Source organism: Hippoglossus hippoglossus, chromosome 22, assembly GCF_009819705.1.
Source record: "Hippoglossus hippoglossus isolate fHipHip1 chromosome 22, fHipHip1.pri, whole genome shotgun sequence".
NCBI lineage: Eukaryota > Metazoa > Chordata > Actinopteri > Pleuronectiformes > Pleuronectidae > Hippoglossus > Hippoglossus hippoglossus.
The window spans coordinates 10,518,179-10,541,125 of NC_047172.1; the positions used below are offsets into that span (position 1 = coordinate 10,518,179).

Consider the following 22,947-nt stretch of genomic DNA (forward strand, 5'->3'; position numbering starts at 1 on the left):
ATATTTTTAACAAGCTCTTACCGGGCTATGAAAGCCTTTTCCTTTCTTCTACATTAGTCAAAAGAGCGTAAAAAAAAAAAAAACTGGTAGCACACTTTTTTCTCTTTTCTCTGCAGTATTTTGTTTCCCTGGACAGCTTTTAGATTAATATGGAGAGACGCAGTAAAAAGTGCTCACTGTTCCCTCACAAAGTTCAGCTGAGGTCTGTTCAGATCAACGCCTCTTTGTCCTGAAGTGATTGGATTTTGGTTCATTCAGTAATAATATGATTAAAAGGACTGCAGCACAACACGTGACGATTTGAGTCAGTGATCTGAAATCATCAATAATCTTAACTTTAATGATCATTTATCTCCGTTTATCATTCAGCATCATTATGACAGAGAAATGCAGCATGTACAGGTTAGAGTAGCGACACTTTACCGAACCTCAATTGTTTGTGGCTTCTAAAAAGAAAAGCATTTTATTTTCATGAACATGTTTTTCCATTCGCAATTAATGAAAATCAGAAACTGCTTTAGAGGCGGCTTTTGAGTTGGGAGGGTCGCCCTCTGTTTGTGTGAAAGTGCTGCGTCTACAAATGTTGTAGATGGATGAATATGACCTGCACTAGAAAAGTGGAAAATACAGTAAAGACGCATCATTGCATGAGAAATGTCTTTAAAATGGAAAAGAAAAGCTTTACACTGGATAGACCTACATCTTTATATTTTACTGGTGCAATTGCTGTTCTAAACCTGCCTGTTTGGCCTGTGGAAATGCTGGTTGCAGTTTTCTTTTTGAAATAGTGAAAGTGACCTGCAGTAATTGAGTCGTGGTGCATGAGTATCGACCGACAGCAGAACTCTGCAGAACCCTGAAGCTGCGTCCCCGCTGCTGCACAAAGAGCTGTTCACCTGTTTATTGAAAGTTCAGTGAAGCTCCACTCAGTACTCTGTTACTCTGAGCTGGAGAATCACTTGTCGTCGTTGTGATTGACGAGGTCACTTATGTCGATGAGTCCCAGATCAGAGTTTATTGACATTGAACGTATCCTGGGTCCAAATCGTTGCACACTGCACCTCAGGATCTTAACAATACACATGCCAAGTGTGAAGCCCATAAAATGATGGTTCTTGAATGATTAGATGTGTAGAAATGGTCCACTTTTCTAATTGTCGTGTTTCTGGGCCCTGAACTCTGTGAACTATTGAAAAACTGACTTTTAATTTGTATGGCCTTTTTAGTTTATTGACATTTTCCTTGTGTTTGGATTTGTGTTCTGTTTGGTTGTTGAGAACTGAGTTCTCCATTTCAGGTAATATTTTGAAATGTTACTCCTTATGTGCCTCTGGCTTTATTTCCTGCCTTTGTCTGCACATGTTCTTAATGTGTTTCACCTGTGTTCAGTCACATGCCTCCTTGTGTATAAAAACTTGTCTTGTTTCATTTCTCGAATGTTCATTTTTGTCTTTTTTCTTAAACTATCTTTCACCTACCAGCCTACCAAGCTGCAGTGCCTGCATTTGTGTCCTCTGTTGAAACCTGTGACAGAAATAAGTCTAGGAATGGATTCTTCTATCATTGCTGAAGTGGGATGTATTTTATGTACGGGTTTAAAATGTAAATAATCTAATCAAAAAAACAATCAACCTCCAGCTTGAGTTGCGGCCATCAACGAATGATCCACGTCAGGACGAACAGTGTGGCCTCTGTATGATGTATTAGCTCCCATAGAAATCACTCAGTACAAGGAGTGAAGGAGTTAGAGACAGAGGTTAAGAGGTGTGTGCGTGTGCGTGTGCGTGCGTGTGCGTGTGCGTGTGCGTGCATGTGTGTGTGTGTGTGCGCGCGCGTGTGCATTTGTGTGTGTGAGCAGTCCAAGTAACGAGCAAGGTGGTTTCTGAGCTTGTCAAGGGAAAGGTCACAGAAGCCATTATAAACGGCCCCTCATAGTGGTGAGTGTATATCAGGTCTAATCAGCACAGAGCAAAGCTTTTATTGCTGCTGCTGCTGTCGGACTGAGAACATGAACCAAACATGCACCAGCTACGGGCTTAGTACTACACCATGTCCAATGTTTGTATTGTTACAGGATTATACTAAATGACTTATGTCAGCCTAAAGTTAAAATAATATTTATATTAAAAGTAGGTCAAATTATATGAAATAATTGTCAAATGTTAGTGGTTTGCCCACAGCGATGAATCTGCAGGGAGTTATGAGATGATTCTGCAGCTCCGCTCAGCTTTAGTCTTTCAGTTTATTGTTTATTGTTTCACAACTTTGCTGTTTTACTATATTTGTGGGGACCAAACTGTTGGACCCACAAGTTTGAGGATCAAGATCAGGTTGCTAACGCTTGAGCCCTCCTGCAGCGAGCGAAGGTTCAGTTCTGACCCAGCCTTTTGTCCCCCCCGTTCTCCCTCCCCCCTTATCGCTTGGATTCTGTCAGAAAAGACCATAGTGCCCACAAATATTGTAAAAACAAGTTAGGATAAGGGGCAAGGCAATGCATGGTCAATAGCATGTGTGTACCAAATGCGCTCCCTTGAAACCTTCCTCCCTTCACCCAAGACATTTGGGCCTCATGCAAGAACTGTTTGTATGAACAGATTTATCTCTTAATTTTATGCATACGAGTGATTCAGCCTTCACCAATTGTCTTGTATTTTTATTTTTCGTACAGAATTTACATGTGTTCTTGACTCGTCAGCGAAGTCACGGGTAATTTATTCACAAAATTACACCTTGTAATCGTGTTGACATCATTTTGTTACGTTTATTTGCTATCCTTGTGCTTCCTCTAATACACACAGGCGACATTCATCATTTTCTGAAGAGAGAACGTTTGCTGAATCTGACGTGTCATGTTCATGCATGAGGCCCATTAAGTCTAAAGTTAAAAGGTGTCAGTTTTATGTACTTTTGCTAATATGATGTGAATATGACGATGTCAGCAGATCCTTTCCATGTCTATTTTTGGTGGGAACTGCACGTGTCACATGTGAAACAAAAGTCCAGATGCTGAAACCTGTTAACAATACATGTTGAAACCAAGACGTTCAGTACATGCCACACAATGTAGGCAGTGTGTCAGGCCTCGGTCCTGCTCCACTGTTTCTCTCTTCCTCTCACACACACTCCCTCAGAGGTGTCAGCAAGCATCCCCCTCTCCTCTGCTGTGCAGTAAATGAGCAGTCTGCTGTTGTTGGCGGGCTACTATAACCAACCCTCTCGTTATTGACCCGCTCGCATGTGTCAGACTACAGACTATTTTTGGGTGCGTGTCTCGGGGGGGTTGAACGTGAGGGAGCGGGTGCTTAGCGGGCTGAAGGTCAGACACGATGCAGTGCAGCCTGAGCGAAGCGCCGCCGGTCGGCCTCCTGCTCCTGCTGCGGCCGTGATATTATTGTGCCACGCTGGCCGGGGTCGACTCACCGACCCGGTGTGTTTGTTTTGCCTTCATTTACCAAGCAGAAGAAAGCAGGAAGCAAGTTAAGAAAAGGAGACGGCAGCGGAAAAACACAGTTTGGCTAAATCGAGCTGTTATGGCTCTCAGGGCGTCAGAGTATTTTGCGCGTTTGACAAGATGGCATGATTATTTTCTTCTGTGATGACAGTTTTCCACTTTTTCTCTTGACAGACTTTTCTTGATTGACACATTTGACAATCTTCTGTTATTATTATAAAATGTTGTTACTTTTGCATATTGATTTATTTGTATTGCAATATCAGCACTGACCAGCACAGAGACTTTTAAATAACCGTGTCAAATGAGTAAAATCTTATTTCACAGTAGAGCTGTGCACAACAAATTGAAATGCTCATCCCCTTCTTGCCTCTCTCTCTCTCTCTCTCTCTCTCTCTCTCTCTCTCTCTCTCTCTCTCTCTCTCCTTCACTCTCTCTCTCTCCATCACTTTCTCTCTCTCTCACTCAAACACACACACATGGTGGCTATAAACCAGAATGCATTTGGTCTTTAACAACAACATCTAAGTACGCATTTATATTTTCTAGGAACTATTCAGTCATTAATTTCACTACATTTTGCAGTAGGAGTTTTCATGCAGGACTTTCACTTTGCAGCTTTTGCAGCACCATCTAACATTGGCTTTATAGAAAAAATATTGCTACATTTTCATATTAACATCAGACAACATTTTTAATTCCTCCTTATCAGAATCATTGCCAAATGTAACAACAACAAAAAAAAATGGCCGACATATCGATATCAGAAATGTTTCACTCTTTTGTTAATTTTGAAAACTCACACATCAAATCAACAAATCAAATCAAACCCAGTTACAAAAGTCAGTGATGTCATCCTGTATTTCTTCACCTACTCTAAAGTCAAACATCTTCTTGTTTTATTTCAGTCACTTGTACCAAAGCTTCAGGGAAATAGATGTTTGTTCTCTGATCGGTGATGCTGATTGGTTCTGAGCACGGCTGCTTTGATTTGAATAAAACGACAGCTCCTCTTCTGCAGCCCCTCCCTCGCCCACCACTCAGGCCGATTATGAAACGACAAGAATTCAAACGTTGTGTAAGCTGGTGTGTTATTTGTTCTCGGTCTTGCTCCTGTTTCTATTTAAATCAAGATTATTTTCTGGTTAGGTCTAAAAAAAAGAAGTTCTCTGTGGGCGTGCTTAAGAATAGCGGTTTACAAAACGACAACATATGAGTATGATGTGTCATTTAACCGATGCCAAGTCTAAACGGACTCCTTGAATCGATGCGTAGCTGCAATCACAAATTCCGTGAAATAGATAATGTTCTGCAGATGATCGCTTTCAGGCTTTGATGTGTGAAATTAAGGAGCTGAAATGAGTCCACAGGCGACAGAAAGTTAAGCTGATTGCAGGAAATAAATGAAACGGAGTCTATATTTATCTCTATTCTATTTAGACTTTTTTATTGAAAAAATGAAAAGCTTGCACTCTTGGACTTTGCTTCTTGTTTATCCCTGTTTCTCTCAGGAGTTCTTTTCTTCGTCGTCTTTCTGTCTGCATCTCCCTTTCTCTTCATCGTGGAGATCACTGGCGGTTTAAGGTTAATGAGACCTGCGGGTCTGTCTGTGTCTGTGTCTTGTACAGTTTGATCACCTGTTGCTCTGGGGGCTAATTCTAAAGTGGAATCAATAGAATAACCCTTTCTGTGCCCCGCACCAGCGACAACCACTGGCCTTGTATTTTTGGGTTGTCCCTCTGTCTTGTGAACACAATATCTCAAGTGTGCCTTGAGGGAATTCACTCAAATTTGGTACAAACGTTCAGTTGGAATCGAAGATGAGCTGATTCATATTTGGTAATCAAAGGTCAAGTCACTGTAATCAAATAGTCTTGTGAACATGATATGTCAGGAACACCGGTAAAGAATTTGATAGCATCTGGCAAATATACTAACTTGGGCTTAAGAACTCTATTTCAATTCAGGGGCTGCATCCTTCAGAAGCTGCATTTGAAGACTGACTGCACAAATAGGCAGTCTCATTTCGAAGGCTCCTTCAAATGTGGCCGACAAATGCGTCCTTTCATCCCCTAGAAACAAAGGCTCCAACGGGTGGATCCCTCCCGGCCCCACGTATCCCAGGCTTCAGTGTTAACCTTACACACGTTAAAAAAGCCAAGAAGAATCAAAACTTCCTGTCGTTTCCAACTTCAGTCCTGTTGACAAGTTGGTGAAGCCGATCGTGGAAATCCTCTGTAGAGCAGACTTGTTTTGGTTTGGCCTTTGTGGTCCACAGCTAATAATTACCTTTTAGATTTTAGAGGTCGAACGTCAAGGTCACAAAACCCTTTATAGCCTTGTTAAGACATTAACTTAAGAATACCTTAAGAGAGCCCTCTTAGCACAAATGTTCACTTAGACTCAAAGATTAACTAATTTGATTTTAGAGGTGAAAGGTCAAAGTTCACCGAGATCTGATAAATATATATATATAGACTGAAACTGCATTGGTTTTGCTTTTCATGTAATTTGCTGATAGGTCGGCCTCGAAGTTTTCTGTCTCAGCACCAGTTCACCGGCTGTGCTCATCAGTTGCTACAAGGATCCCATGTCTTTAGCTCAGACCTGATTAAAGTGAAACAATAGAAAGTTCTTCCTGTCCTCTGTCTTTGTTTACCTGCAGAAAGTGGCCCCCACTTCTCAGATCACTGTTTTGTCTCCGCAGCTCTGAGAACACCGTCGGTCTTCACCTCCCTTTTTTAATTCCTTATTTGTTGTGTCTGGTTTTCTCGCCGCAGGGCTGAATGCGGGTCAGAGAGTCCACCTAACCCAACCAAAGATTTGACCTGATTTCAAAGCAAAGCAATCAGTGGAACCATCAGCACGTGTCGCTCTCTGTGCTTCCTCCTCCTCCTCCTCCTCCTCACCCTCTGCCTCTGTCTCTGCTCACACACAGATATATGGCAGCTCAGCCTAAGCTGCTGCTGGACTGGGTTAAAATGCTGAACAGCTGCTGGTGGCCCACCAGATGTGGCCTGTGATCCAAAAACATACTATTGCTGCTGTTTGGACAGTTTTAACTGTTTGTAAAAGCTGTGCTCTGAACCGAGAGAAGCTTTTCTAATTTTATTTATTTAAGCATTTGTAAATTCATATGATTAAAATGTTTTCTCAAAGATTTTATATCCTTTAAAAAAGCATATATTTCCCACAATACTAAGTTTCTGAAAGATCTCTGCACTATTTCTGGAGAAATTCAGAAAAATGTCATGAAAGTCCTCCCAACAAAAAAAGCGAAACAAATTCCTGGATCTGCCTCCTTTATCAAAATCCACTTTGAAAGTTACCCCACCCTTCCACCGAGTTTCAAGACTATCAGTTCAGTAGTTCTTGTGTAATCCTGCTGACAGACAGAAAAGCAGGAATGAAAACAATCCTCCTAACTCTAAAAAATTTGAATTTCTATCAATTTCTTTTTACCATTGTGTATTATTCACCATCCATTTTGGATGGCACGATGAAGCAGCACTTGCTCTTCACAGCAAGATATTTCTATTGGCTCAAATCCCGATTCAGCCAAGGTCTTTCTGTGTGGAATTTGCATTTTCTGCCCGTGTCTACATGTTTTTTTTCCGGGTTCTTCCAACTGTCCAAAGACTTGGGGTTTGGAGACCCTTCACTTGTGTGAAGCTAGAGATCTGAGAAATGATGAGTTCATAATTTTTAATTCACATGGCACCTTTAAAGGTAATTTCCAAAATCAGCAGAATTTTCTTATGTTAAATATCAGACTAATTTTAGCTGGTCAGGAGAAAAAGAGTTTCAGTCAGAGATGTCTTCTGGGAGTCGTGGGTCACTATTAATTAAAACTCCATTGTTAAAAGTCATGTAAAACTCTATCAGCCTGTTTCACATCCAACAAGTAAAAAACTGCCGCAGCCACTTTCCCTCCCTCACACTTCCTCCTGTTTATCTCGTCCACAGAACTCAAACCCCCGCGTGAAACATGTTTCAGCTTCGATGTTGAGTGTTGATGGAGGTTCGTTGTGTTTGTCGTCACAGCAGATGGTGTCCGCTCATGCTCAGGTATCCATGCCGTTCTCTGCCCCTGACGTGACCTCTCACTCTCTCTCTGTCACGTTCTATTTTTAATCACTCGCTCGCTGCTTTTATTCCATCGTCCGTGTGTGTCTCTCTCCTCCTCTCCCGCTCTCTCTCTCTCACCTACACTCTGTGGATCTGTCTCTCTGCCCTCTAGACACTCTTTCATCCTCCCATCTCTCTGTCTCCCCCTGGCTCCCTGCGCCTGTACTTGGCTGCTTGCTTTATAAATAGCTTGGCCTAGATTACAGCAGCTGCATTGGCTCTGGCACCACGGCTTGGTTTGGCTGCATGGGCCAAGTGAGGTAGCCTCGGTGTATCGAGAGGCTGGCATGGAAGTGATGGTGTGTGTGTGTGTGTGTGTGTGTGTGTGTGTGTGTGTGTGTGTGTGTGTGTGTGTGTGTGTGTGTGTGTGTGTGTGTGTGTGTGTGTGTGTGTGTGTGTGTGTGTGTGTGTGTGTGTGTAAAAAACTGACCACAGTACATCCACATTGGTGCCTCTTACACAAAAACACTGAATCTGTGGCACGAAAAACAGATCAATATCAGAATGTGCAGAGAAGAAAATTTGTTTTCTCTGTAACCTGTGGGGTGCAGACAGACACACGGTACCTTTCTCACCTATAATCTCCTGTTCCGAGGATTAACAGTTCACCTGTCACCTTCAAGTGATATCTCTCTCTCACAAGTATATACAGCAGGTGAAAAGCACGCTGACTGCTTCCATTGGAGGTCACATTAGATTCAATGACCTGGTGGAGCTGAAAGGCCTCATCAGGAGAATATGGTTTTGATCTGCTTCTGCCCTCATGGATGCAGTGTGAGGTCCTGCTGAGGTTCAATAGGTTGTTGGAGACTAAGAATGAGAGAACACCAGAGAGTAACTGTGGCTGGAATGAAGGGTAAAGGTTTGAGCATCACTAAGTCACCGCTCAGACCAGGTATCAACATCCATCCTGAGTGATCCAATCACAAGTGGTCGATGCTACGATACAGATCTGAATGCGCCTGAATGCATCCTGAGATCCCGTCACTCAAACCACATTTGGAGGCGATCTGGGATGCATGTGACCCAGTCTACCTCCTGAACCACAACTGCACACAAAATGTGTCAATACGTTTCCGCATGTAATTCGGCATTAGCTACTGCTACTAGAACGCTATGGATAATTAATAACAAGTGGTATTGACCATGTTGTCTTGGCCAACAGCTCAACGATGCAACTTCTTACATGCGTAGGAGATGAGTCATTATTCGAGCAATCTGTGACAATTCTTCCACCAACAACCAAAGGCTTCTGTTTACACCTGCATGTGTAGTGTACATGAGCGGTCATGTGATATGCGTTTTCAGGAGTGTTAGTATAGAGCATGTTGGCTCTGTATCAGTTTTAATCCTGGTCCATAATGACGCTCACTCAGGCCGGAATTCTTAGTTGACTTCGTGAAATGATGGTCGTCTGAGGCACTGAACTGAAATACAATCGATACATTTTATTTACAAACTGTAACAGAGAAAAAATGTATTAAACTGAAACATTTTCTTTTAAATGTATCAACAGTATTAAAAATCATCAATCATCAATCAAGTATTAAAATGTAGTCAAATGTAGTTAAAAAATATTACATAATATAAAAAAATATTAAAATGTAGGAATAAAGTATCAATAATGTTAAACCGTATGTCAAAATATAAAAACACCAATAAATAAATAATGATTCAGTCCTCCACATTTGGGCGGAAGCAGCTTGAGATGCTTGAGAAGAATCTTCTAATTCGCCTCAGCAGTTTTCTCCTGCCGCCTGTGGCTGCAGCGGTGACGTATACCACGTCATCTGAACCCCAGGGGACTGCGTCACAGATGTTATTGAATCCAAAGGAGCAGGTGGTAGGTATGGAGTTGAGAGCCACATCTGAAAGCAAGCAGACATCGTCCATGGAGCCAGAGGGTTCTGAGCCAGTGTATCCACTATCTGGGGCTGCAAAGTGGACCCTGTCCTCAGTTGGACAGACCCTCATTGCCGTTTTGGAGGTGGTCAGGCTGGATGAGATAAGACAATCAATTACTGTAGTAAATCAGTCAGTGTCAATTAATTAAAGCCATCAGTCCATGCAACCTGATGCGTATTTTAGTTCCAGTGTGAAACGACACGTGGTCACTTACTAGTCTCGGCTGTCGACGTCCTCTCTCAGGTGGCTCATGGAAATGAAGGGCTGCTGCAGAGCTTCAACAGGAGAGATCCTCTCATCCCCGTCAAGATGCAGCAACCCTTCTAACAGAGACACAAATGCCACGCGGTCTTCCATCTCAATGGCCTCCAATTCTGGATATATCTAGATTTGAAAACAGGTTTCAGGTCAGATGATCCAGCTCCCAATTGACAGATAAATAACTGGTACAGATCCAGTCTTTACTGTACAACACGTCAGAGCGTCCTCACATGAATCAGGCCGCTCAGAGAGTCCGGCAGCTTGAGAAAGCTGTCACGTTTCTTTTGTCTCATGTTGTTAGCGACAGTAAATTCTTCTGCCGTCTGAAGGAACCAAAGGAAAAAAAAGATGAGAACAGGGCAGTATGGTTTCAAAATGCTCCAGTAAAATTCTCAGACAAAGAAGAACATGGCTACTCTACCATCAGTCTCCATGATGAACCATCTTCGGCCTCCTCTTCAATGAAGAACAGATGGCTGTACATGCCAGCACAGAGCAGGGGGTCCCCCGGCTGGCCCAGCACGTCAACCAAGGTCTTCATCTGCAGACAGAATACACGTTATGAGAATCACATCCACTTACATTGTCTATGAATATGAAAAACAAATCAAAATATGTATGGTTAGATGATACATACCATTTGATATTGGCAGTGTACGTGTAACAGGTTTTCAGCCAGGTACAGGAACGCCAGTATGCACCCGACCCCCCACACATCGATGGCCTCGGTGAATGGGAGGCCAAGGCAAATTTCTGGAGCCCTGAGAAGGAAAGACAAGAGCCAAAGATGAAAAATCCGTTGGAACGTTTTCAGAGCAGAGAAAATGTGGCTAAACAGATACTGTGCAGGATGAACCCACCTATACCCACATGGCTGGATCTCCATCCCCAGCTCGGCTTGGGACGCCGTCATAGCGCAGCCGAAGTCAATCAACTTCACCCTGAGCGGCTGGTCCTGCATGTTAACGAGCATGACATTGTCCGGTTTGATGTCCGTGTGCAGTATGCCAAGACCTTTCAGGGCATCCAAGGCAACCAAGAGCTGCAGGGACAAAAAGAAGAAAAACATTTCGAATCTTTTTCCCCGTGTGCTGTGGTTGGGTGTCAGGTTTTAGGGCTCCCTTAAAAAAAAAGAGTATTGGTTTCATATTGCATTGATCGCGGCTACATACCTGCTTGGCAATTGGACGGATCTCATGGAGAGGAAGGGGCTCCCACTCTCGCTGCTCTAGCAGGTCGTAGAGACTCCTGTCCAGCATCTCAAACACCAAGCAGGTCTGTTCCATGTGTTGGAATTGTTCAAAGAACTTGACCATGTTGGTGCAATCTGAATTCAGCCGATTGATGACTTTCAAAATGGCAACCTGGAGAGAAAAGAGGAGGCATGATAAGACAAGACTATCAACATTTTGTGATCAGTTACATTTTCTGCTGGAGCAGGCAAAACCTGAGCACAGGAACATAATCAAAAACTTCAGTCATCTACCTCATGCTCAGTGTTCTGGGCGAAGCCTGTGTCCTTCTTCAGGATTTTCACAGCCACCTTCTGTTTGGTCCTGAGGTTTAAGGACTTCGCGATTTTGCCATAGTGGCCCTCCCCTATAAAATACAGCACTGAATATGAGGAAGAGCTGCTGTTTAGCGTCTCTCCGGCCTGAACTTCAGGGGCTGTCAGTTCAACTGTGGAGAGAGATGGTGGAAACAAAATATGTGACGTGGGTGTATTCAGTGTGAGAGATTCATTCAGTCAACGCAATATGAACAAACGCACAACTGAACCAGGAGTCACGTCTCTGTATTTCTGCGGCTGTCATTCTAAGACCATGTGAAGACTAAAAATATTACCAATATTGTGTTGATTTCTTGATGACTTAAATTATTTATGTTTTCATTAAACAGATCAGACAAGATCATGTTGATGGTGTGTTAAACAGCTAGTAAACACATCATTGGCCTCAAGTTACAGATGCTGGTATTGTATAGCATACAATGAGTTATCCTTTCTTGGACATAAAGCCAGTGCAGAAGGTGACACACAGCAGCTCTGTTGTGTTACTGTGCATTTAAAGGGATAGTTCACCCAAAAATGCAAAATTCAATCATTATCTACTCATCACTATGCCGATGGAGGGTGTGGGTGGGTGTTTGAGTCCACAAAACACTCATGGAGTTTCAGGGGTAAACAGCGCTGCAGCCAAATCGAATACAATTGAAGTAACTGGTGACTCCTTCTTCAGACGTAATAAAACAAAGGAAAACATATATAAATGCCTCCATACTGCTTGTGTGTTGTCACATTCAAATTTGACACCAAACAGCGTCATTTACACCATGTTTTTGCCTAAATATCCTGTGATATCCTCCTTGGAGCCGCATTCACGTTGGTACGTACACACCAGAAACATGCACACACTACACACAAGCGCTCGCTCAAGGCCACACTCAGGGGAACACATTAGCATAGCTACATCCGATAGCATTGCTACATCAGCTAGCATTGCTATATCTGCTAGCATCGCTACATCAGCTAGCAATGTCATATAAGCTAGCTTCGCTACATCAGCTACTTCCGGTAGTGGACTCTTTGGCTTCAAACACAGTGTAAATGACGCTGTTTTGAGTCGATTATGAATGTCGGGGCTTCTGGACACTTGGATGGCACCACAGGAGCAGTATGGAGGCATGTTAGGTTTTTTTCTGTTGTTTTATTACGTCTGAGGAAGGAGACTCTTAAGTGTTTTGTGGACTCAAAAACTTCACCCACCCCTCCATCAGCATAGTGGTGAGTAGATAATAATTGAATTTTAATTTAGGTGGGGTCCACACTGTGTTTTCACAGCAGATACGTTCAGCTTCATCTTGGCTTTCTCTGTGTTTGGTCTGAGTTTCACCTGAGGCAGCAGAGGAATCTCCTGAATTATCCCACGATGGCATTATTTAAGGTCAACTATTTGCAGTTCAATAAAATGTGGCTGAGAAGGCTGAGAATCGATCTCCGGACTTTGTGCGTCACCCTCCAACTGCAAATGGTGGAATAAACAGTGTCCATCAAAGCTCTGCCTTTATACCCTGACAACATGGTCATCTCTTTTTTGTCTTTGAAGTCTTTGAAGTCTTCCATCTTAGAACATCAATTAAAAACATAAAAGAGCAACATTTTTTAAATATATAGAATCAAATATTTCTCTCTCTCTCTCTCTCTCTCTCTCTAAGAACATACTTTCACATATTTCTACTTGTGTTTTTTTTTTTGCTATTTCCCTTATGTTTAACTTCAAAGCTGAAATATATTCTTAATACAGTTGTATTTTTGTCATGTGCTGTACGGTTGTGTGTGGTACCGTTGTGCATTAACATTCAAGTGTGTATGGTGAGCGTGTGTGTGTCAGCCCACCGTGATGATCCACTGCCCTGATTTCCTCCCTCTTGCTCCTCTGCAGAGCTCTTCTTCAGAATACAAATTCAGCTCGTCAGTGAGTCTGAGACACGCCGTCTCAACCTTTTGAGCATCTCTGCTGCCGCTTGGCCTCCTCCCCTCCTCATCTCTTATAGAGTACATCGTGCACCTGAGAGACCCTGTGATAACTGTATTTCCATTATTCCATTAACCGTGTGCCTTTTCTGTCAATGCATATGCAGTATAACTTTTTCTTCTTGCAGGCACATCAAGAGGTAGCTTAAAAAAAGATCAGACGAAAGATTTACATTTCTTAAATTTTAGGATTTAACCAAATCTGATTTGCATGTAATGATGCATTTACAGGTTTGACTGTAAAATCCCAAGGTGTTCTCAGACCCTTGGAACCCACAGTATTTAATTTACATAACTAATTTATACAACATACTGCATGTAAGTGTATAAGTTTATTCTGGAAATTAGATGTCCACCATTCGAATAAGAAATGGCATTATTATTATGGATGGATGTTGTTATTATCTCTTCCATAGCATCATTTGAAAACTCATAATCATCTAGCTTTAGTTCGAAATGATCAGCCGCTCCTAGTCTCATTTCAAATGTATAAAAAAATGTGTTTGAGCTTCATATTTTCCTGCGAGGAGTTTGGTTCAAGGCGTGCCAACTAAGATCTGAGAGAAGGAATTGTGAATGAGGAGAAGAGAATTCAGAATGAGGAGGAGGAGGAGGAGGAGCAGAGCTGCAGAATCAGGCCAGAGAGGAAGAAAAGTGCTTCATCATCCTCAGCCTTCCATCGTACTTATCAGCAGTGACAAAATGGATCAGAGGAGCGCATCAGCACTGTTCCTTGAAATCCAAAAACACTTAAGCATACATTCAGACAGTAAAATTGCCCACATGTAGGTCGTTTTGGTCAAGTTTACATTGTACTACGATGGATTTATGCATTGATTTTAGCTATTTCAACCATGTATCCATTATTTTTGCTCTATCAGTTTTTTATTCACATGAGAATACCATCAGTTTGTGTAACAAGCACTTAGTTTATATGTGTGCACCCTCCTATGTAGGGACCATAGAATAAAAGTTGAATACTGCACCACTGGCATCAAACCAGATTGTTGTTGGTCAAAAGCACAACGACTTTCTGCTGCCTCAGGTTAACAATGCACCTGACCACACATCATATTAAGACCAACAAACTCATGGACGCTCAGCTGGTAGCAAGCGCTTTTGCTGTTGGTTGATGGGGACGCTTGACAGGGAAATGACAACTGTGTCAGTCTAAAACTAGCAAAGACACTTTTTGTGCCAGGTGCAGCATAGGGCCAGTGACTGTATATAAAGATGGACGAAGTGTCTGGAGGCTGGAGGGTAGTCCCGGCGATACATGCGTTTGACCAATCGCGAGTCAGTCTCAGCTGTTAATCATGATATGTCAGTCTATTGATCGGGCCTCAAAAGTGTGGTTGAATACAAATAGTGTGGCTTTAAGAACCCTGGTCCATATCTCTGTATGTCAGTGAAGCATCTGTTCAGCTAGAGCAAGACAGTGAATCCCTGCACATCTTCTGTTGATACAAGGCTTTGTAAATAGGGGCAAGTGGATAGAGACAAGGCATAAATAAAAGATCACAACCTTTGGCAAGCTGAGACTACATTAGAGCTCAGAAAACAGAGCAGATTCAAAGAAAAAGTCAACCCAGGCGCTCAGCTTCATCACTCCGCAGCTTGTGATTAATGAGCAGCGGGGCTGATTTTGAAAATATATCAAAACCTGTCTAGTAACATCTTCTGCTCCTACTACTGTGACTCGAACGAATAAAGCGGATTCACTCCCGGCTGACGAGGCTGTTCAGGCTCAGACCAACATGTGACAGTGTCTGATTTGTGGCGTTTTTGGCATTTCGAGACAAATTGTTCCAGACTGGATGACTGACTGGGTACTGTCTGCTGGAAGAATGTCACAGTCATCCTCACACGTCTTTCTCATGTTCTCCGTCTGCACCTCGTGGACAATGCTCTACAAGCGGACATAAATAGCCCTCACCGCCTAGAGCCTAAATATTAATGGCTTATAGGGGACTTAGCTGTCTCGGCCGGCATGGCAATTATTATTATGAAACAGAGGGTGGAAGAGAAAGAGGGGGATGATCTCAGTGATGGAAAGAAGACTCTGTTTGTTAGGATATTATGCAACAGTTGATGTTTGTGGAAATTTAATTAAATGACTGAAGTACTTTGATAGTGTACGAGAAAAGGAGCAGTGGCAGCAGCAGTATGGGTACTGGGTTGATCTCAAATCGAGTCGCCACAAAAGTTCTTTTCAAGTTTCGATATCCGACTCTTGCTGGGATCAACAAGGCATCGGCCCCGAAGACTCTAATGTCCAAATGATAGTGTCTATTAATTCTCTGCATCTGTTAACAGCAAGCAGGGAGTTGACGCATCAGTGTGAGCGGCCGCCACATAACCATGTTGTTTGTCATACTCCTAAGCCCACGACGCCACAGACCATCTCAAGCAAAGGCAGCGTTAACTCCAGAGCTTTCAGCTGACAAACTCTGTTATGCAATTATGACATGACAGGGGAAAAAGTGTTGGAGTTGCTTTCAGTGAGCAGCGTGGCTTTGACGCACAGTGCTGTCATTTGAGTTCAAGTTCAGCACAAAGCAGTATTTGATGGTATTTGGTCACAGCTCAGACATTTCGTAGCTCCTGTGATTTTATATCATTAGTAAACTGAAGCTCTTAATCTTACAGGCTGCTTGTGTTTTTCTTCAAATTTGGACTCAAAGATGAACTCATTACATTTGGTAGTAAAAGGTCAAGGTCCCCGTAACCTTGCAAAACCCTTTTTTGTCTTGTGAACACATTATTTTAAGAAAACCCAGAGAGAACCCTTTCAGATTTGGCACAAATGTTCCCTTAGACTCACAGATGAACTGATTAGATTTGGGTGGTAAAAGGTCAAAGGTCAGGGTGGATATTTTGAACAGTGGTCACTTGAACTGATAGATTTAGGTGGTAAAAGGTCAAAGGTCAGGGTGGATATTTTGACCAGTGGTCACTTGAACTGATTAGATTTCAGTCATCAAAGGTATCATTGCTCTCACATGAGAAAAAGGATATATGAAGACTGAAACTAGGTTGGTGGAGTTATACCACCGCAGGGAGGCAGTTCTATAAAACTGTAACAAATGTTTATCAGGGTGTTTAAGGTTCATTGTAATGTTTTCCACTTCATACTATGAACATTAAAATTGTCTCTGCATCTCTGAAATCCAGCGCCCATATTAAGAAACACTATAAGCACATTTATTATAGAGCTTTTACATAATATTTTAATTAAGCCCATATTATGTTAACAAAAACACTTGTTACAATGTCCAACCCCTGTTGTTGTGTCCAGTGTATAAACACAGCATCCGGCTGTCTGTTGGCATACAGGGGTTTCAGTCGTGGTGACACTGAGGCAGATCTTACCTAGTGAACCGTGTTCATTTACGTCATTTTTCAAATTGCTTGTGCCACATCTTTAATTCCTGCCGCAGCAGCAGCAGCAGCTCTGTGGAAAATAAAACATCACTACAATACAAGAGAAAGCGGAATAAACCGGACCCGTGAATTCTGCAGTGCCCCCTCTGCATGGTTCGTCAACCGCTGTATAGTGGCGTAAAACACCGACGAACGTGAGGATGGTGATGACGTCAATGTGGAGCCGGTGGAGGGAGAGGGAGGGAGGGAGAGGGAGGATGGGTGAGGGAGAGAGAGAGAGAGAGAGTGAGTTGGTGCTGCAGCATCACTGTGAGCAGCGCGTCAGTGCAGAGACGAGTCCAGCAGCGAACTCTCACCGCGGAGTTTAACAACCACAGCTCAGCTCCGGACTTTACCTCCAGTTCCTTCAGCAAGAACAGAGACGCTCTCTCACTCTTTCTTTCTTTCCGAGGAAGAGAAAGACTTTTTACTCGTTTTCTTCTCCTCCTTCAACCACGAAAGGGAATGCCATCGATAAATATGAAACTGGAGATGGTGACCATCATCGCCTGCGAGGTGGACATCGAGGTGTTTACATCGGACAAAATGCAGGTACGGTTTTACGCACGTGGATTGTGAGCGCCCGTTGTGCAGCGGTTTTGCGCTCAGGACTCTCTGCATGCTGCCCTGTACATGTGCATATGTCCTGGTGACGTTTAATGCAGCTCTCGCTCTCTCGCTCTCTCGCTCTCTCTCTCTCTCTCTCTCTCTCTCTCTCTCTCTCTCTCTCTGTGGAGAGGATTTTTATCAATGGGAGCCGCGGATTGCACGCGCACTGACAATGATTGACGTTGGATGAATTTTAGAAATGACTACACAATGCAAGAAAGGGGCACACACACACAAACACACACACATTCATATATACCCACGTGGAATGTGCTTAATGCACCAATTGTTGTATCATTATGTAAGTTCTTTATATCGCGAGGTCTTGGAGATGACGCGCAGGTTGGATGCGATGAGGGTGTGATGGAGTGAATTGTCCATTCAAGGCACATGCAGGGGAAAAGAGAAGTGAGGCAGTGTTTAGACGCAGTGTTGGTCAGAGCCTCCTCTCCTCCCTCTGCTCTCACCTCATCCCGTCCAAACTGCAGGAACATTGGATCAGATGGGAAGAAGAGACAGGGGGAGAAAAAGTACACAATCATCTAATTCATGCTCAGAAACGAAATAGGGCTCTGGGGGTTTGTTATGAAGCAGTGAGAGTAACTATTGTGATTTTTAAAGGCTGCCATTACGCACAAAAACACACATCCACACCCACTAGAGGGCAGAGCAGAGTCAAAAGCTTCCGACAATAATAAACATGGCGACGGTGGACGAGAGAAGAAAGATACGCCAGAGTCTAACCCTAACCCACTGGCTTGAACTATATTGGCTACACTGCCCCTCCAAGATTTCCGGTGGTACTGCTCGGTTTTGTCTGTTAAGTTCGTATCCGTAAGATTTCAAAAGACGTGCACAAATACAGACAAAGTTCTGTCCTTTTTTCCGTATCTAATGTCTTTACCCTCTTTAATATTGACTTTTGGTACGTTTAGGTCATTACAAACTCAGCCTAAACTCTCCCTACAGTGATATTTTATTGATTTGTCCTGAAGGCAGGTACGGGCATTTGATGTGCTGCCTATCAGTCACGGTGCAGGGAAGCAGTTGCACTTTGTATCCATTCAAAGTGAGCCGCGGGATCCCACCTTTGGCACCGAAACGTGCCAGTTTTGGGGCTTAAAAGGCCACACAGATGGTCTGCCAACGCTCCGCTCACCCTCTAAACCCTTTGGAAATTCCATGTCAGAATACATTCCCTCACCTGCTGGCTGCTCGTCTGATTTGACTCATCACCAGAGAGACACAGGAGCTGCACTAAACTGGGCGAGAGTGCAGCTCAGGAGGCCGGAACAGTTTGTGCAGTTGTATAAACGCACATCAGGTGCAGTCAGTGTACAGATGGCCGTACTTGTCTTCATCTGTGACACTTGCTCTTCGGTGTGGACGTACTCAGGTGGAATGAAAGCCAATGTCCACATTCTGTATTTCGAGGCCTGAAGCCTTCTGGTTTCCTCTTCCAGTTTGACCAATCACATTGGAGCAGGCTTTGGTGGGCCGCAGGTAAACACGCCACGTGGACAGCAAGTGAGGCGGAACACATCGACCGAAATGCATATCTACTTTTTTATTCATCTGCATTCATATGCTGATTGCTGTTAATAGAGATTAGCCAAAATATCATCCGGATCTAAAATGCCTACACAAAGCATCACTCCACTTCTTGGGTCTCTCGTTGCTAGTCGGGCTGTACACAGTGTGCGGGGAACGGAGGACGGAATCTTGGCCCAGTTATCCGCTGTTTGGACCAGAAGTAGCAAAATATTGGCTGTTGCCCCCAGAGGCTTTGAGTTTGGACAAAGGCTGAATTCTGCTTTCTCCTGCCAGCAAAAGAAGCAGTTGCAGGTTTTTGCCACCCAACCGTGTCACCCTCGTCCCCACGGCAACTTGGTCAGCCTTACGTGATCACTTTTTTTTTGCAACTCCATGTTTGCACAAACCTTACTCAAGCTGCCCAGGGGAATATGTGTGTGTGTGTATCTATCTTTTGTCTTGGATGGTGGGATTTTTGCACTTTAAGAACTGCATGTTACTGAAAAATATCGTCCACATGCGAACACACAATCAGTGTACTTCAGCCTCTGATCCACCCTGGGATGTGCGTACCTCCAGTGAGCCAGGCAGCTGCACCTCTCATTACAGTTTCCATCCATTGCAGATCAGCCAAGGTGAAAAACGCTAATGTGTCACCCTGCAGTTGTCCTGTAATTATAGGATGGCGGTTTCCTAATGAGTTGAGAGACACGTTGATCGTGCTGGGTTTCTGCTGAATAATTGTTCTGATTTTGACATATTGTGACCGTCTTTTCATTTACCACCCGGGACATGTGCTAGTGCTTGCATGTTGCGTTAGATGTCATTAATTTCAAAGTGAAAAACTTTTGTTAATGGAACCTGGCTCACGCTGTTGGATTAGCCGCCCTCTCCAGACAGACTTGACAAAGCCACGGGCAGGACAGCCTGATCAGTCTTCACCTGAGCCTCCTGTCGATCAGCTCTTATCAGTCCCCGGCTCCTACACTCTCCCAAACAAAAGGGGGTGTCTGTGCAAAATTAAAAGAGGCGACGGGGAAGGTGACTTTTGAATAGCACAAAAGAACACCAGTAATCCTGGTTTGTGGTTCCCTGAAAGCGACGGAGAGCACTGGGGGAGAAGAAGAAGAAGAGAGGCAGATAAAAGCAAGGCATTGTGGGGGAGCAGCCTCTGGATTGAGCTCACCTCCCCGTCCACCTGGTTTTTTATTATCATTCAACAAGATCTGAGCTCGTCTGAGTCTCCTGTTTTTATTAATATCTCCAGATCCAGGAACAATAATCCGACTCCTGTTTTGCTGCAAAGCACTGAACTAATATGTGGATTGTTGCTATTAATAGAAATTTCACAGAGACATTGGGCTGTGGCAGTGGTGTTCGAATGGGCGGCATGAAGAAAATAGGCAAAATTGTGAGTTTCTTTTATTTAGAGGAGAGGCTTTGTGAAGTTTTGGAGGCACTGTTTTGACACGGTTGAGAGGGCTGGCCCACGTCTTGGCTCAAACCCCGCTGGTTACATCATTAATGAGCCAAACACAGGCTGTTGTCGTAATAATGGGACAGTAGACTCTTTTTATTCCAAAGTGATCCAAAAACAAGAGGTACTATTGTGGTCGTGAGGTTTGGCGAAGCCGTAGATGTCGGTTGACGCTGTAGTACGTGCATGTTCATCACAACACTGCCACTACCTGGAAAAATCTACCGGCATCAGCAGATTATATCACAGGACACACGGTGAAGGTCACAGCACATTGGCAGGTGAACGTATTACCGAGCAGCGCTTGAGGCAAAGCAACACAGTTAACCTCACAGGCTGGAGGCAACGCTGGCATTTACATCTAATTTATATGTTCATTTGCATTATTTGCACCTTTAAATAGAGTAATGTATGAATAATTAATCATCCTGTCAACCTGCTCTTTCTCTTGATAAGTGCCTCTCTGGCTTCAGTCTGTCATTTTAATTACAGATGTTAGAATACCATTTTTCTCTTCCCACATATTTTAACAGCTGTATGCTACTAACCCTGGATGGAGGTGATGATTGGTGTCATTGTTGTCTGGCCTTGCTGAGACCGAATGTCATAAATCTTCTTTTATTATCTAGTTTGACAGTCATGACATAAAAGACATTTCAAATCAATAAATGTAGGAATACACAACAGAGATACGTTCGCTGAATCTCTCCCAGTAAAGCGGCTTCACAGGGCAACCAACCAACCCAGGGACAAGAAATGGTTTTGAAGACCTCTCCCATGATCCTAAAACTGCTGTTTTGGAGCGACGAAGGAGGGATTTCCGTGAAAAGAAAAAGTTCAGTTTTTACCTGGGTGAAACTACTATACTTAAAGACGTTGTATCGTATCGGCACAAAGATTTGTATCCTCTCTGATGCCCGACCTGACATTTACGTCAAGTATATGAGGCATTTCCGATGCTGGTCTCAGAATAAATAGGATTTTACAAAGCATTTTATTTGTGAAGATTTGGCGTGAAAACTTTGACATTAAAATAAAGTCATTAGGACTTTTTACCACTTTCAATTTGTGAAACCTGTTACACAATCACAACAGAGGCAGCATTACAAGCCACGAAGGACAGACGACAATCAACTCAATCCTGCCCTCCCACACACAGACGAGCATAGTAACACACAGTCACACACACACACACACACACACAGTCACACACACAACAGTCACACACTCCAACCCCAACAGTGAGTCAGCGGACTCACAGACCCGTGAACACCTCTGTCAGCAAACACACACACACACCGCTCCTCGCCGAGGACGCCTGCAGAAGTTTCCATCCACCTGGGGTCTGTCCTCCTCTCTGCCTGTTTATCTCCCGCTTGTATCATATGTCTGTTCTCAGGCTTTATCATAACAGAAAGTACACATGTTTTGAGGAAGCAGGAGATATTTGATGAGTTATCTGCTATTTGTGGAGCTAATCTGGGCTGATTTGCTGACGTCGATGATGCTTTCATTCTTTCCCACAGTATTTCTTTTTGATATACAACCTTACATAACAAGTTGTCATTCCCTTTGTTTTGTGATTGGTTATTTTGAGCATCTAATCTGCAAAGTGAGGTTTCTAAACAACTGTTTGTTGCTTTATTATTTGGAGGAAGGACACGGCTTCATGCTCATCAAAAACAAATTAGATCTTAACATTAATGTGAACCCAGACTCACATTTTTAAAAACGCTCCTGCGATGCACTCCGATCAGTTGTTGGGGTGAAGGCGAGAGGCAGAGGAGCAGAGGCAGGACAGACAGGATGGATGTCGACAGTGACTGTATCATGTTCTGTGCCGGTTGGAAACCAGATCTGCACCTTGGCAAGGTTGAGCGATCCTGGGCCAGAGCAGTGGGCTCAGGTGTGCCTGCTCCCCCAGCCTGGGCACTATAGGCAGGTGGAGATGGGCAGCTCACTTTGGCCTGAAACCCTAGAGGAGAGCCGCGGCTCTGGTGTCAGCTAAAGGTTAGCGCTGTGTCCGTTAGGGTGACGTAGAACAAAAGGACCATCTCCTGGGCGCGGTATCCGGTTACCATGTGGTGAACACGCCAAAAGTATGAAGCGATAAGATTAGAAGCAAAGAAAAAGGCCTCGGAGTGGAATGTACGGGCCCACAATGAAAAAGACTGAGAAACTGTGTCACACAATGATTGACCTTTGTGGCTGTAACATTATTTTGCGGTCAGAATTTCCAATGGGATTTCCAGCCCAACACAAACGACTCTGGAAAGACAAGGTGGTCCTTAAAATAGCAACGTCTAACCTATTACCTAAAGATAGACAGTGTGTCTGCCGCCTCCTGCAAGCTAAAGGTGAACTTTATTAATGTTTCGTAACAAAGCCTTTTCTAAGACCTACTATAGTGCTGAGACATTTATATGTACTGTTTATATATTATCTATGTAGGTCACATTTATATATTAATATTTCTCTATATACAGAAAATAATTGACGATTTGATCATTGATTAATCCATTTATGTTTGTCACTGGTTTCAACTTCTTAAAAAATTGATTTTCAGCTTTTACACATTTGTAAATCTCATGTGTCACAGTTAGTAAAATTACTCTGTCCCACTTCAGA

At 43.3% G+C, this 22,947-nt stretch overlaps 1 protein-coding gene across 2 annotated transcripts in view; it reads left to right on the top strand.

Annotated features, from left to right (window-relative positions):
- The window catches only part of rcan3 (regulator of calcineurin 3), a 47,199-nt gene that overhangs the window by 4,242 nt on the left and 20,010 nt on the right, over positions 1 to 22,947 (top strand). Inside the window, exon 1 of one of the 2 annotated variants that reach the window (XM_034576433.1) lies at positions 16,917 to 17,252. The exons of the other annotated variant lie outside the window; for it this stretch is intronic. Within the exon in view, the coding sequence (XP_034432324.1) occupies positions 17,166 to 17,252 (87 nt within the window). The 5' untranslated portion in view covers positions 16,917 to 17,165. Of the gene's footprint in view, positions 1 to 16,916; positions 17,253 to 22,947 lie in introns of those variants that run through there. 2 annotated transcript variants of the gene reach the window in all.